The sequence below is a fragment of the Manis pentadactyla genome, chromosome 8 (genome assembly GCF_030020395.1).
Source record: "Manis pentadactyla isolate mManPen7 chromosome 8, mManPen7.hap1, whole genome shotgun sequence".
Taxonomy (NCBI): Eukaryota; Metazoa; Chordata; class Mammalia; order Pholidota; family Manidae; genus Manis; species Manis pentadactyla.
Window position 1 is genome coordinate 116,688,841 of NC_080026.1, and position 15,535 is coordinate 116,704,375.

The window sequence follows — 15,535 nt, forward strand, 5'->3', positions numbered from 1 at the left end:
AGTTGTGTTCAGAATTTATGTTTAGAGCCTCACATTAGGAGTGCTGAACATGTTATAAAATATGAGAAATAGGCATAATTGGAATGCTTCTCTATAATATGTGCTAGCTGTGGGTGCTGATGACAAGATATCTGTTAGATTATTATGGAGTTGGAAGTGTGTGTGTGTGTGTGTATTTGTAATGTCAGAGAGAAGAATCATTTCCCAAAGTGTTATTTCACTGTAATGGTTAAAAAAAAATCCCTGAGAGAAGCCACATTAGGGTGAAATTTAGTGTAATCTCATGGATAACTTGGAACACTCAGTTTGCTTTTGCTAGTTGTTTGTTATAGGGACAGACACCTGGAGGAAAAATGCATTCTCAGCATTTGTGTGTGTGTGTGTGTGTGTGTGTGTGTGTGTGTGTGTGTGTGTGTGTGTGTGTGCCCGTGCCCATTGGGACTGGGTGAGGGCTAATCCTAGCTCTCCACCTGCCTTTCCCAGCTGAAGTAGGCATTATACCAGCAAGGGAAATAAATGGGAGCTCATTTAACCTTAGCCCTAACTTCTGAATTCCAAATAGATAACGGGCATCTTCTGTTTTACAGCAGGAAAACAAAAGATTTGGTGATGGTAAGAATGATGATGGTGGTGGTGATAATAATGGATAGTTGTCACGTACTACAGGATGGTGGGAGCAGGCTTCATGGAAGAGCTGACATTGGCTAGACCATGATAGAAATTGTGGCAGAGAGCAGATCACAGGCTTAAGGAATATGGTAAGAAAGTTCAAGTTGGTGAGGCAGTACGTGGAGCCTTGGACACCATTCTGAGAAGTTTGTACTTTAAAGACAATGGCTGATCATGAAGAATTTTGAGGGCAATCCATGCCATAATCTTCCTTATGTTTTAAGAGGCTTTTTCTGTCAATAGTGTGGAGCTGTGCTGTCTAAAACAATAGTCTCTGGTCACATGCAGTTACTGAGCACTTAAAATGTAGCTAGTCTGAACTGAAATGTGCTCTAAGTATAAAATACACACTGGATTTTGAAGGCTTATGCAAATATGCAAAAAACACTTGAATAATTTTTATGCTGGTTACAAGCTGAAACAAGAGTATTTTGGATATATTCAATTTAGTACAGTAAATTAAAATTAATTTCATTATTTTCCTTTTTACTTTTTAATGAAGCCACTAGAAAATTTAAAATTACCTACATGGCTCATACTATACTTTTATTGGACAGCACCAATGTGGAGGCTGACTTGAAGGAAAGAACTGAAGATCAGGAGAAGATAGAAAGCTACAGAAAAACCCTAGGCAAGAGATGATGAAGGTCAGAGTTAAGCCAGTGACTGGGAACACACAGGAGAGGACAGGCAAAAGGCTTCTTAAATATGACCTGACAATTATTTTTCTGGACCTAGGGATTAGAAAGAGGGGTGTCACGGCTGCATGTTAACTGCCTAGTCTAGGTGACTGAGATGAGGAGGGTGGTTTTGAGAACTTGTTGCATATAGGTTTCAACGTGGACATGCATGTCTATGGAGCAATGGGGAATTCAGGTGTGAAGGTCAAGAAAGAGGACAGAGTGGGGTTGTAGATTTAGGAGTCAACAACCAGAGGCCATAGTTGAAGCACAGAAAGGGGTGAGATCATTATCATTCACAGAGGGACGGTAGCAAAAGAGCCATAATGCAGAGAATCAGGGGAATGGTAGAGGCTGGGGCTCAGTATTTAATATGTGGATGGGAGAAGAGAGGCCGATGAACTTGACTGAGGCTGGTCTAGGAGGACCCCGGTGACCTGGGTACCATGTAGACTAAGAGAGATCTTTCTAGATGGAACTTGTCTACAAATGCAAGGAACAGAGGTTGTTGGGTGGGCTGCCTCAGGAAGCCACCAGGTGGTGTTTGTTGGGGGTAGGGCTTTGATGAGTCACCTGAAGGCAAATGTCAGATTGCAGAAAGTCCAGCTGAGAATGGCTGGCGGGTATAGGGGAGAACTCTTTGGAGAGGTCTGGGCACTAGAGAACGTTAGTGGGGACCAGGAGGCTGCGGAGAGAGCGGCAGTCCAGGGCTGAGGGCAACGACAGTCAGGCAAAGGGTAAAAGGAGGGAGAGATTTAAGATAGATGGGGGAGGCGATAATCGATGGTGCAACGCCAAGAGGATGAATTGGTGCAGGAGACAGGTGGAAATACTACACCTGCCACATTTATCCATTCTCCCCAAATGCTTAATAGCCACACCTCTGCAAGTCCATCTCGAGGATCTGACCTTTCCACGGGCTGCATCCAGGTAGGGCCTCCTTCCCGTGGAAGAGGGAGCCTTGCTCTTGCACACGACTGCCCTCCGTGGGGGGGCTGCTGGGAGCGTTAGGAATTGGTGGCGCACCTGCCCTGTTGGCCTGGGCTTGGGAGACCGCATCCTCCGGGTTGGATGAGTGTCCTGTCCGGGAAGCCTTCCTGACATCGCAGAGCCCTCACCCTCTGGACCCTAGCCCCTCCGTCCGGGGCGCAGGCAGGCCTCACTCGCCTCCCTCTCGAACCGCGCGGGCTCGGGCTGGGGCTGCAGCGCCGGGCCTTCCCCGGCAGGGGCGCTGGGAACCCGCGGATGGCCGGCTCCGGTACTGCGCCCAGTCCCGCGCCCACCTCCGCCTCACGCGCGGGAACTTTTCTTGGGGCGGCCGGCCGCCCGCGGTGTTTGGAGACCCACACACTGCAGGACCTGCCTCATTGTGAGCTGAGCGTTGTCACGGGCTGGGTTCTCCGCTACAGCGACCTCAGTTTCCAATGTCCGTGTGAGCTCCGATGGGGAAGCAAGTCGCGAGCGCGGGGGCTCCCGGGCCTGGCGGGCGGCCGCCTCGGCCCCCGGCTCAGGCCGCCAGGCTCCGGCCCTGCCTCCTCCACCCCTCGGGGCCCTCCCCAGGCGCTCTTTGGCTTCTTTCCTCTCCCTTTTCCTTGCGCACCAGTATCTCGCCTTGCCCCTTCCACTGCATCTCTCCACTCGTCTCCCTTCCGTTCTCTTTCTCCGTCTTCCGCTCCGTTCTGTTACCTTCGCCCGGCGTTTCCCTCCCTCTCGTCCGGCTTTTACCATTTCCCACAAAGGAACTCTTCGTTGAAGCCCGAAGAGGACGGGAATGGCCTGGAGGCCTTCACGCTCGCCCCGCTCCGTCCGGGCAACCTATTACTTTCTCAGCAGCTCCTCCTCCAGCTCCCCGCACCTCGCGTGTTTAACCCCTAGAAATCCGGGAGCTTCTGGGAGGCGGCGGGCTGCGCTCCTTACCCCGAGGCCTTGTAAGCCGCGTCTCGAGGACGTTCTCGAGTTTCGCTTCTCTCTCTCCGGCCCACCTCAAATCCCCCTGTTCCTCTAAGATGGGTCCCACGCGCCCAGGTTACGCTTCTGCAGTGGGGGTGCCGGGGGGTGGGCTGATGCGGTTGATCCTGCAAGTGGCGGCCAATACTTTGAAAGACCAACCAAGCCCGCTCAGAAACGAATCTAGGGAGAGTAAGGATGCAACCTCACAGTCCCAGGCGGGAATATGGAGGCTGGATCCTCCCGGTAGGAGTGAACGGTCTCAACCGTCTCTACCCAGCTCTGGCCGGGGGGCCCAGGAAGGAGAACGAATCGTTCCCCCATGAATCGGGGAAAAGCTGGCAGGCCCCTGACCCCGCTGCCGGCGCGTCCCAGGGCTCTCCCCTGGCCTTCGGGAGGCTTGAGGAACAACCAGGTTACCTCCGCGGGAGGTGGGGGACCGTTGTGCGGGGGGCACCAGGAGGGGGACGTCCGGAGCGGCCTGCCTTGATCTTAGTATCGCCTTTTTGCGACTCGCAGGCTCGTGGAAATGCAAACACAGCCTGCGTGATCCGCGCGCGCCCACGGCCCGAGCGCACTCCTCCCCACCCGACACCCCATCACTCACACTAACACGCACACACGCACACATGCGCGTGTAAACGGGCACGCAAGGGGCCGCGCACCCCGGCACACTCTGACACCCCACAGCTCATCCAGGTACCCGCACCCCGCGGCGGTCCCCGCGGGCCGCGGGGCTCGCCCCTCGCCTCAGTCACTCACGCCCGCCTGCGCGCACGCACGCGCACGCACGCACTCCCTGCGCCCCCGCAGCGGGCGGGGGCGCGAGCCGCTGGAGGCGGGGGCGGTGGGAGGGGCGGGGAGAGGAGTCCCCGGTCCATCCCGCGCCGGTCTTCTGCGCGCTGCTTCCCCGCGCGAAGCTCTGGTGTCTCCTCCTTGACTCCTGAGCCCAAACAGTTGGCGCTGAAAACACTTTCCTCCTCTTCCTCCTTGCGCGCGAGCCCTCCCACCCTCCCCGCGTGCCGCCTCCCGCCTCCCGCAGCAGGCCGGGAGAGTGACCCCCCCAAACGCGGCGAGAAGCGGCTCCCAACTATTAGGCGGGAGCAGTTTGGAGGCTGGATATCGGAGAATCTCTAGATTGGGGTCCGCCGCCAGCCCCTCCTCGTGGATCCAGCTTCATTTTCATATTTAAAGAGGATTTTCTCATTACCTTTGATTACTACATTTTACGAAATTTCTGGAGGAGCTCGGTGGGAAAGACTTTGGGGTATCATATTTTAAGAAAAAAAACCATTGAAGGGACATTTATTAATTTTTCTTGGGTTTTGGAATCACCCTCTGGACGAGAGAGCGAGCGATCGAGAGCGAGGAGGGAAGAGCGGAGAGGACCCGCGAGGCGCGCCAGCCGGAGCCCCCTCCTTCCCGGCCGCCCCCTCCCCGCTCCCCCAGCACACACTCGCTCGCCTGCTCGCCGGCGCGCGCACACCCCCCGCGCCGGACCCGCACCTCGGCGGGCGCCACACACTCGGCAGCCCGAGCCTCGGTAGCCGCAGCGGGATGGAGGCGGCGCGCACCGAGCGCCCTGCAGGCTGGCCCGGGGCGCCCCTCGCCCGGACGGGGCTCCTGCTTCTGTCGACGTGGGTCCTGGCTGGCGCCGAGATCACTTGGGGCGCGACGGGTGGTCGTGGGCGCCCCGCGGCCCCGGCTTCGCGGCCGACGGCTCTGCCTCCTCTTATGCCGCGGTCGTTGGCAAGCCAGTGGCCGGAGGAGCCGGGGATGGCGCGGAGGGGCGCCGCGCTGGGGCACCGGTCCGGACCCGACCCTCTGCCCCAGCCAGGCGGTGGTAGAGGCGAAAAGAAGCAAGGAGAAGCCGCGGGGCCATCGCCCGCAGGCGCTCGGTGGGAACAGGACATCCTTGCTCCTGGCAAGTCAGGCGGCGCGAGGAGGAGTCGCCGGGCGCAGCCCCCGAGTGCCCTGGAACGCGGGAACAGCTGGGCCACTGCCTTGGGCGATGGTTCCAGAGGAAACCGCCATGTGGCCAAAGGTCTCCGGGAGGAGGTGAAGGCGCCGCGGGCCGGGGGGGCGGCGGCCGAAGAGCTCCGGCTGCCCAGCACCTCGTTCGCGCTGACCGGGGACTCGGCCCACAACCAAGCCATGGTGCACTGGTCGGGACACAACAGCAGCGTGAGTACCCACTCGGTGGCGGATCTCGGTCTCCGGGCAGCAAGGAGAATGGGGGGCGGGAACGAGGGACACATAGTTGCTCAAGGGTCGAGGAAGAGGCGTGGAGAGGGGAGTTCCTTGAGTTTTAGAGAGAACAGGTTCATCTAGCTTCCCCCACGTCCCCAACAGGTTAGTGGAGTTTGTTTTAAGATGGTGTGTGCGTTTGTTTACTGGACACCCTAGGCTTGTGGCCGCCGGGAGGGGAGAGGGGAAAGGTGCCTTAAAGATGAGCAGGGGAGGACGGATCTGTGGTCACTTTCTTGGAGAGTCTGTTTTCCAGTTGCATGCTTGAATTCGTGAGTGAGGGCAGGAATGCTTTGGGGAAGGAACCGCTGGGCCGACTGTCGAATTCTGCCACTGCTGGGGCTCCCCATTTCTCGCCTTTACTCTCGCGAAAGGGAACCCGGGAGATGGAGGCCACTCCGACTCCCGTACCCGCTGCTCTCTGCTCTACGCGCACTGTCTCCCAGCCACGACGGGGGCTGGGTCTTCAGGTAACACTGATTACCCCCTCCAAACCCACGCAGCTGCTCTGGAAAGCTATAGGAGAGGCAGTAAAAAAGTTTAAAGCTTGAAATGAAATTCAACCCCCACCCCGCACCCCTCGCCCTCGCGCTTGCACCAGCACACATAAGTCACTGAGCAAAAAACTCGTCTCCGCCGCCACGTCCTGCACACAGAAGGCCCCGCGGCTCCCGGAGTGGAGTTGGGTCCCTGCGCTTTCTGCGCTCCACTCCTTTCCGCTGTCAGGTTGCCCTGGAAGCGGCTGCACCGAGAGGTGGCGCCCGCGAGTCCTCTACCGCGGCTCCTGTGCTGGCAGCCGGGCTCTGAGCGTGGCCTGCCCGGCAGCTGCTGCAGCCCGAAGAGCTTGCCTGGAGGGGCTCCCGCCACCCCCTTCCCGCCAGCACTCAAGCTGTGCAGCCAAGCCATGGACTGGGGCGGAAGGGGGCGGCCACTCACGATTTACTCCACTTCCCCTCCCTTCCACCGCCCCCACTTTCAGCCAGTCTCGTAAAAATCCTTTCCTCTTCTCTGGCTCTCAGATCAGATCAGACCCCGGCGTCAGGCCGACTGGAGGATGATGGTTGTATCTGTACCGGCAGCTTTGGGGAACTCATTTGATGAGAAAGCACCAACTCCCTTCCTCCTTTGTATTTCTGTTCATGATTGGCATTAAATATTTCCTTGGGAAATTTTGCCCTTATTTTAAAGGGGCCTGGGGGTATCACCAGGGTGAGTAGTTAATACCAGGAAAACTTGATGTCCGCAGAGCATAGCACGTCAGCTATACTGAGTACAGATTTCCTGGTTCTTAATGACACACCGCACAGCACAGGCGGCCCAGCGTGGGTGATGGATGCTGGTTGGAGGGACTTGTGCAGTCCAGCTTCCAGCAGCACAGGGTCAGCCTTAATCTGCGTCCGATGAAGACCCCCATAGCTTTGGAGTGGGTAGCTCTGCGCGTTGTGGCAGGGTGGGGGGCGGGGAGCAACCCATCCAAGCCTTTGCAGGGATGGGTGACTGAAGATTTCCAGGTGCTCAGAGGATGGGGGAGTGGGGAGAATTCTCTGACAGCAGGGGCTGTGAATCCTAACTTCATTTTAGTTTGTTAATGAGAAATTGTGTGTATGCATATGTGTGTGCCATCCGTCATATTCTAACTAGGTGAGGAGGATGGACAGAATGTGTGGAAATAAATGTATTCTTAAGAGGAAGTGATGTGTTTGTATATCTATGACTTTTATTACTGATGTGTTTGGATAATATAAATTCACACTGCCTAAAGAGTTTTCTTACGTCCCTGCTTATATTTTAAGGATCATTTTTGTGCGTTGGCACAGCCCCTGAAAATGAGACTTTCTAGAGAGGATGCTTTCCGTAGATCATAGTTACGTGTGCGTGGTTTTCTCTGCCCATCTTCCATGCAATGTTCAACAAAGGAAGTGAGGGGGGCAAGTCTAGCCCTATGGCCCCTGGGGAAATGGCTCTTTAGTTGAAAGAGGGGCAAACAAGCCTGGCTAGTGAGTCCTTAGATTGCTAGAAATACTCAGTGATCACCATGAATTTGGGCAATCCACAAACAGTACTCCCCTTCTCCCTGGGTGCTTATTGGCTATGTTCTTGGACAGTCTTAGTCTTACAGTCCAAGTGAAGGACTAGGCAGCACAGGTGGGTGCAGGGACCCCATCCCGTCCTCTTCTTCCATCCAGAGGGGGACTGCCTCTTTAGCTCCTGGGCTGGACCTGCCTCTTCTGCCCCTGATTTGTGGGCAATTCTGTGAGGAAGGCTTCATTGAGGGAAGATGGGGAAACATGTTAACATGGCCCTGTGTTTGAGAGACTTTAAGGAAACATCCCCTGGGAGAGGAACTGGGAAGCCAGTTTCTGCAACATTACAATTGGTTTCTTTCCCTCCTCCCCTTTCCTGAAGGCAGCAAAAGAAGGTGCTAAAAATAAAAGCCAGAGTGAAGAGTGTTGGGGATGATGAACCTTCTGGAAGATGCCTTCATGGTTGGATTCAAAGTGGCAGGAGATGTCCCCAGTGCAGAGAACATGTGTCCTAGCATGACACATGCTAGGCTTTTTTGACATGAAAAGAGAATTCCATCTTATCTGACTTCATTTGTCTTAAATGTGTCCCTCTCTGGGAAGGCCATGGGTTTAACTGTTAACATGTTACTGGTTTCTGCTGTCTTTGCAAGTGCCTTTTGTGGATTTCATTCCTTGGCAAGAATTCCCTTTTGGGGAGTTTTCAGTCATCCCATATAACTGAAAGTTTGGACTCCACTCTGATAGTTTGCAGCCAGGCATGTGAAGCTGAATATGCAAGATAAGATTTCACCCCAACCCAAGTGCCCAGCGTGTGCCCAGGGGAGGGGGAGGAGGCAGAAGGAGATCCTTGTTCAAGGTTTGGACCAGGTATTCATTTTGGTTCCAAGACTGGGTTGGATGGGGTGGGGGTGGGGGTGAGGGTGGGGGTGAGGGTGGGGGCAAAGGAGGAAGTGCCCAGAAGTCATCAGGAGGGGAGGGAGTCTGGGTCCCCTCTCTGATTATTACCTGCCAGGTGTTCCAGGTGAGAAGTGAGTGGACTTGGGCTTGGATCCTTTATTCTGGAGGAGCAAGTTGCCATTCTTTCTCTCCGTTGTCTCCAGCTGGGATCCTGGTGATTTATGGGTTAGAGAGTGTTTCACAAACACCCAGAGGGAGCCCAGTCCCCATGGCTTACAGGGAAACAGAAAAACACATCATTCTGCCCTCCTCCTTCAAATGAAAGAAGATGCCTCCTTGCTTGTTCAGTGAGTTGGCAAATGGCTGTGGAGAGTAGAAAGTTGTGACAGCAACAGTCTACTTCTCCAGGCCCCTACTCCTTTGAGTGACCCTTGATGGGGGTCTCCCACCTTGTGAATTCTCCCTTTGAGGATTCCCCAGACTTTTCCAGCAGCTCACTGGTGGTGGCAGCGATTTGCAGGCTGCCTACCTTGCAGTGTGTCTGGTTGGAATGACTTGCCAGAGAGTTTTTCGTTAATGTGCCCAATGCTGCACCTTGGTAAGGAGAAATGGGGAGATGCTGGTCATTGCAGGTCCTTCCTCATCACCCTTCCCTGAGCACGCTAGGAGGTGGAATACACAGAAATCCCAGGCAGGATTTCATTTCCTTAACTAATTCAGCTGGACTGTGTTCTGAAATATTTACTCCTAATGCGCAAAATAGTGACAGATTTGATCAGATTAATTGTATTTCACTCACTGGAGCATCTAATTGTGGCTCCCAAACAGATTTTTCAAATAGCTTTTGGCTGGATTGTCTAGCGTTCAACGTCCCTGCACACAGTTCCTGTGACACAATATCTTAATGTATTTTGCCTTCTCGGAGGCTTAATAAAGAAGCCTGCCACAGAAACTGTTCTTCCGGGGTTTGCCAAAAAGTGTATGTTTTTAATTAATATTACAAGGGGAGCCATTATCAGTTGAGATGTAGCTGGGAAGTGCTGTGAGACCCAACAGCACTAATTGCTCCTGGTCATTGTCCCCTGGGTCGGGGGGAGTGGGAAGAGGAGGGGGCCTGACACAAGCTATTTATTCTGAGTTTCCCCTGATGGTCGAATTACATGGTGTGATTTGCATCTCAGATCCTGAAGTGATTTCTAAGGTGAGCAGAAGTTTGCAAACTCCTTAATTGGGAGACCTGATTTAATGACTGCAGAAATGCAATGGCTGGAACCTGCTTTGTAGTTGGCAAAGAAGGAATGGTGGGAGGTAGTCTCTCTAACTGTGTCGGATTTAAGGGAAAGGGTGTGGGCTGTGGCTTCAGTGCTGGTAGGCTCAGGGGCAGAAGGGAGAATGGCTTTTTCCTCTGGCTGTTTAAATCTAGAATTCTAACTGGGGGAGTTTTGGAACTGGGTGATCTGTGGGCCCCGAATCATGCTGTAAGGAGCAGAGAGTTGTGACAAATCTGGACAGGCTGAGATAGGAACAAAGCCAGGGGTTTATCCAAAGCTAGGTACACTTGAGGCCTGGTGGCTTGACTTACCTGCTGATTTTATGCTTCTTTTGGCCTCTTGGCTGGCTTGAGACACTTCCCTTATGGGGAGAAATGTCAAAGAATGATTTTTTACCAAGTCTTGGAGAAAAGAAGTCTTGTGGAGTTGGAGGTGGAAAAGAGACTGGAAATGCCTGGTAGGCCCCTTTGGGTAAGTAGAACCGGCATTGTGGGAGGGAAGGACTAGGCTACCCATGTTTATCCCTCTGGTGTGGTGACTGAGAGAAGAATCTGGATGGTGCTCTGATTTTGCTGGCAGTGAGTAGAGGTGAGAGAACTCTGCCTCCCATGCGGTAGATACTCAACCATGTTTGACCAAGTGGATAAGAGTGACAGTCCCAAGTATCACTGAGTAGAAGCTATGAAGAAATTCTAAGTTCTTGTCCCTTGGAATATTGATGGTTTCTTTCACAGGTTGTTTGTAAATAATAAGGAGTATTTTCAACCAGTATGTCTATGTTCTGGCTGAGCACCTGTAGCCTCTTGGATTTGAATCCTTTAGCCTGGCCTTTAGGCCCTTCACTGCAATGGTCTAGGTTTACTTCTCCAACTCTGTATTTGGCTGTTCCCTGACTGACTCCTTTGCACCAGCCAAGGTAGCGCCTTCATTGTGCCAAGCCCCTTCCTGACTCCAGGCCTGGGCTCTTGAGGTCTCCTCCACTTTAGGATGCTCTTCCCCTACTGAGATGCACTCACTATTCACAACTCTGTTCAAAATTCCAGTATCTTTACAGACTCTTCCTTAGAAGCAGTTAATTGCTCTCCTTCTTAATTGTTTATGGAACTTGCAGACTGCACCACACATTTGAACATATTTAGTTTAGTACTTGGTTATTTTTATTTTGTGTTTTTTTGAGTGTTTTGAAGATGAGGGATAGGGGATGAAATAATTACTAAAGAACCTCCTCCTGCCCCCCACCGTGTGAGTTCTGCTCTACCCATGTGTTCCCTGTGGCATGTGGCACAGTGCTTAGTGCACAGTTTAGTGCATACTTACTGAGCTGGCCCTGGGAATGGGGCTGTGCCTGAGCTGCACAGGAAGGACAGGCTAACAGTGTCTCTTAATAGCACTGAGTTTTATACACGTGGCTTATTATTTCCTGTGTGAATTTTAACAGAAGATTTACAGGCATCTCTACCCCACTTAGTAAGAGGGTAGGAAAACTAGTCAACAATCCTGGCTTCTTTCTCATGTACTTCAGAGATCGGATGGACTAACATAAGATAATCAACCATTTACTGAATTTCCTCTGACTGTGGCCATGTTCTGGGGACTGGGCACTGGTGTTGGCAGGGCTATGATGGAGGAAGAGAGACAAACAAGGATGAGACAGAGTTTGTCTCGAGGTCCTTCTAGTATACTTTGAATATGAAACTGTTCTGAAAAGTTAAATATCACCTGACAACAAGACAGATGCCAGAGGGTGCTTAGTGTTCATTTTGGGCCATGGGCTCAGAGGAGGGAGGATCACTATGGAGGGCACTACAGATATCTTAGGCTCACAGAACGTCAAGGCTGGGATTGCGCCTTGGAATTGTCTTCATCAAATCACTCAGCATAGAGATGAAAGGTATGAGCCAGACAGAAGCATGGCACCCTGTATCTTGGAATCCCTGCTAGTGTTCTTCTTTGGATAGTCAGCCCCTTCTTACTCCTGGTTTCCCTCCTTCCTCCTTGGGTTTATAGACCATTTTTCTTCGAAGAGGAATGATTTGTGCATTTTCACTTAGGTGAGGTAGGGTGCTGCCCATTTTATAGGTAGGATAGATGGAGGCCTAGGATGAGTATACATGAGGCTGGCCAGAGAGGCTTCGGAATAGATTCCTCCCTCCTGTTCCCTGGCTGTGTCCTGCAGTCACCCACCCACCCACTGAGGTGGCTGTGGACAGTTCTTTAACATGGGACAACCTGTATCTCCCTAACTGTTGTTAATGGGGGGCTTCTTGTGATAATGAGTCACCTCATTACTCGAGTTAGTGAGTGAATCAAGCCTGATTGCATCACCAGGAACATTTTGCTCATTTATTTTGATCAATGTAGTTGGGATTTAATTATTTATGGAAATGCTTTCTTCTATAGTACACTAATAAATGTGCTGTAGTAAATTTGACAAAAGTAATGGAGTCTAAAAACTTCAGGATTGCACAAATAGTTTTCTGCTGTTAACTCTTGGCCGGGGAGCAGAGGAGACCATCCCTATTGGATGGAGATGAGAGGGTGCTGAAGTATAATGGGGACAGCCATTCAGGACTGTTGATCAATAAAACTGTGCCCATTGCTAAGTAGAGGCCTGTTACTTGTCACTCACTGGAAGAGAACCTAGTTTAGGGGAAAAAGTGGAAATAGAGCTACATAGAGTAATCAAGAATCCTACTAGGTTGTGGATTGTGGGATTTAGTCCAGGTATAATGGTCTGACTTGTGTGAATTCATACTTATGGAGGGTTTTCACCATGAGTGAAGTCCTCTTCAGAATTTATCAGGAAGAGACAGATAGTAAGTAGGAGCATGGGTTCTGGAGCCAAGTACCTGGGTTCAAATCCTGCCTCTGACTTTTAATAGCTGTGTGGCATGGAATCAGTTTATTACCCTTTTCTTGGCTGTTTTTATATCTATAAAAAGGGGGTGATAATAATAGTACCTCTCCCACTGGGCTGTTGTAAGGATTAAGTAAGATATTGTACATAGCAAAGTACTTAAAATGCTCAACCTTTGATAAGTCCTCCAGATATTTTAGCTGCTTTAGTCATTATTCTTATAATGGAGGGGGCTTTCTCTTCATTGTCAGATGGAAGCATTGAAGCAGAAGAAGGAGGTACTTGCCCACAGTTTCCCGTTGAACTGACGGCAAAGCCTGACCCATTTCTCAGGGAATCGCTCATTTCAGCTGCCTCCCAGCCGCCTCCCATCCTCTCTGTCCTCGGTCAGAGGCATTGTGTGACATCTTCTGTGACGTGCTGAGATAGAGTGAGAAAGACAGGGAAGTGAATAACGGGCATCTGGATGCTTGAAACTCGTAGTCAGACTTTGTAATAGAAGTGGTTAGAATCAGGTTAAAGATTATGCTAATTGACAGCTAACAAGTTGAACATTTTTTCAGGGCTTCATTGAGTGAAGGGTTAAGGAAGGTATGAAGATGAAGAGTAGTTTTTCTTGGCCTGGCATCCATAACTAGAATTCACAGCTAATCTCTCAGAAGACTTCTTGAAGGAAGTGAGTGAAAGGTGGAGCTTCTGGAAAATAGGAGAACACGGGGCTGCTGGGGCTGGTTGCAAAGCAGATCCTATAGTGCCAAAGACTCATCTACCTTGAGGTTATGGATGGATCCTGATGTTCCAGTGTTACCTTTCTTGATCTCCTAACTCCCTTTTGTGCCTGATGTGAAATGGGAATATCCATGACTAGAACTCTCTGCACAGTACCTGCAGCCTGTTTCCCAGAAATATCACACTGGCCTAAACCACTAATTGTTGTGTAGTGATCTATACCCATTGAGTTACAGGCTTGAATTCCGTTTTTGCCTGCACCCTATGCACCAAGTCTGGAATCTGAGATTCCTACACAGACACTAGAGGGAGCGTTGCTCTGGAAAAGAAGTTGAAATAAATGGGATGAAATAATTAAAAAAAGAAAAAAGCACATGAGGAATTGTTCCAAAGGAGAGGAGAAGAGATACAATAGCCTGTAAGTACATTGTGTGAGGGGTTGTTTGGTGACCCTTAGATGAATAACTGATTGACAATGGGGTAGTTCATTCTGGCGGGGGCATGGGTGGCGCTGGGGAGGGGGGATGTTGTTTGATCATTCAAGCCTCTTTCTACAGAAAAGAGGAATTGGAGGTTTTGTACAAATATGTCTATTTTGCAGTCCAGTCAACTAATGACTCAACTAAGACTCTAGAAATATCTTCAGCTAGAAATGACGCTCAAGATTGATTCTCCTGTCACTTTGTGCATTTTCTCTTTGTGCTCCTTGACATTTTTGTACATGGTGGTCAGTCAGTAGCACTTATTGAGTTGAATGGAGTAAATAACTCACTTAGATACTTAAAACTTCCTGGGTAAATACAGAGTGTCTTGGGGATGGGGAAGGTTCTGGCCTCCTCGTGCTGTCGCCAGGCACAGGGTCTGCACTCCTGGGACATCCCAGTTATCACTCAGCAGTTCTCAGATTCCACATGCTTGACTAAGTACGCTCAAAGTCTTTTTGGCATCTATGGCGAGGTAGTCAATATCACTTTCAGATGGTTAGAATCAGGTTAAAGATTGCACTGCTGCATTAGAAATGAACTTTTTCTTTTTAAAATCTGTTCTCAGTGAGAGATGGAGAACAATTACTGAGTTGAACCTTTTTTCAGGGCTAGAAAAGTATCTCAAGCTGCTATCTCTGAATGTGGTTATATGTAGTGGGAGAACATGTTACAATGAGTTGAGACCGTGAAACTGGAGATTCAGAGAAATGTGTTTTCTAGGGTTCCAGGGTGATGGGAGGTAAAGGAGGGTATCTAAAAATGATATTTTCATATCAGTGTTGCTCTCAGAGTTATTCATGCTTGAAAGCAAGGTTTTGACTGGATGATTTCTCAAAACTCTGAAATGTCTTTTCTGTTATGAGAAGGTCCCTCAGTAATAGTGACTTGAACAAATCTCTGAGCCTTAGTTTTCCTGGCTATAAAATTGGGGTAATTTTAGGGTTAAACTTGTGAGGTTATTGCGAATCTTGGAGATAATGCACATAAAAGATCTAGTAGAGTAGGCTGTTAATATGGTTAAAATCATTCTCATTATCTATGTAGGCAGGAAATGATGTAGGTTGAGTGTATCCATTTGTAGTAGATCTGTTGGTACCCTGCCCATATCTCCTTGGCATTTGCCATCTCTCTGCATGCATGCTGGTCAGACTTGTAACCACCAGCACCAGAGACTGTTTGCCCACTGGAGCTGGCTTTGATCACACAAGGTATTGGCGGGGTGTGTCAGGGAATTAATTTCCATCAAGGAGTAGGGAGCAGCCATATATCACTGACTAGTGGAGGTCAGTGGATAAATAACCCAGCTCCCTTGTCCTTTGAGGTGGGGTAATTCTGAGGCTTGTTTTCTATACGTCTTGTTTCCCAGTGTCTTCAGTGGGATTAAGCCCTAGTTGCCTACCATGGCAACTTGTTTGCTTTACTGGCTGCCTTCCTGTCCCTTTATTCCCCCACTCCACTATCAGTATTTCTTGGGATCACCTCCCCAATAAACAACTTGAATTCAAGTCTTTGTTTCAGTTACGAACACAAACTAAGATACCTTAGTTAATATCTGAGTGCGTTAGTGTGGGCTCTCCCAAGAAACAGAACCAGTAAGATATACCTGTGCATGTGTGCATGCGTGTGCACACACACACACATATGTGTGTGTCTGTGTATATGTATATATGTAGGTGTGAAGAGATTTACAAGAAGGAATTGGCTGATACTGTCTTGGAGGTTGTGG

The 15,535-nt window shown here is 50.4% G+C and overlaps 1 protein-coding gene across 4 annotated transcripts in view; it reads left to right on the forward strand.

Annotated features, from left to right (window-relative positions):
* Positions 1-4,190: 4,190 nt before the first annotated feature.
* The window catches only part of SORCS3 (sortilin related VPS10 domain containing receptor 3), a 575,246-nt gene continuing 563,901 nt past the window's right edge, over positions 4,191-15,535 (forward strand). For 3 of the 4 annotated variants that reach the window (XM_036906473.2, XM_036906472.2, XM_057506299.1), the window contains exon 1: positions 4,191-5,480. In XM_036906473.2, coding sequence (XP_036762368.1) covers positions 4,854-5,480 — 627 coding nt within the window. In that variant the 5' untranslated portion in view covers positions 4,191-4,853. The remainder of the gene's footprint in view (positions 5,481-15,535) is intronic. The other variant, XM_036906471.2, reaches the window with a different exon arrangement.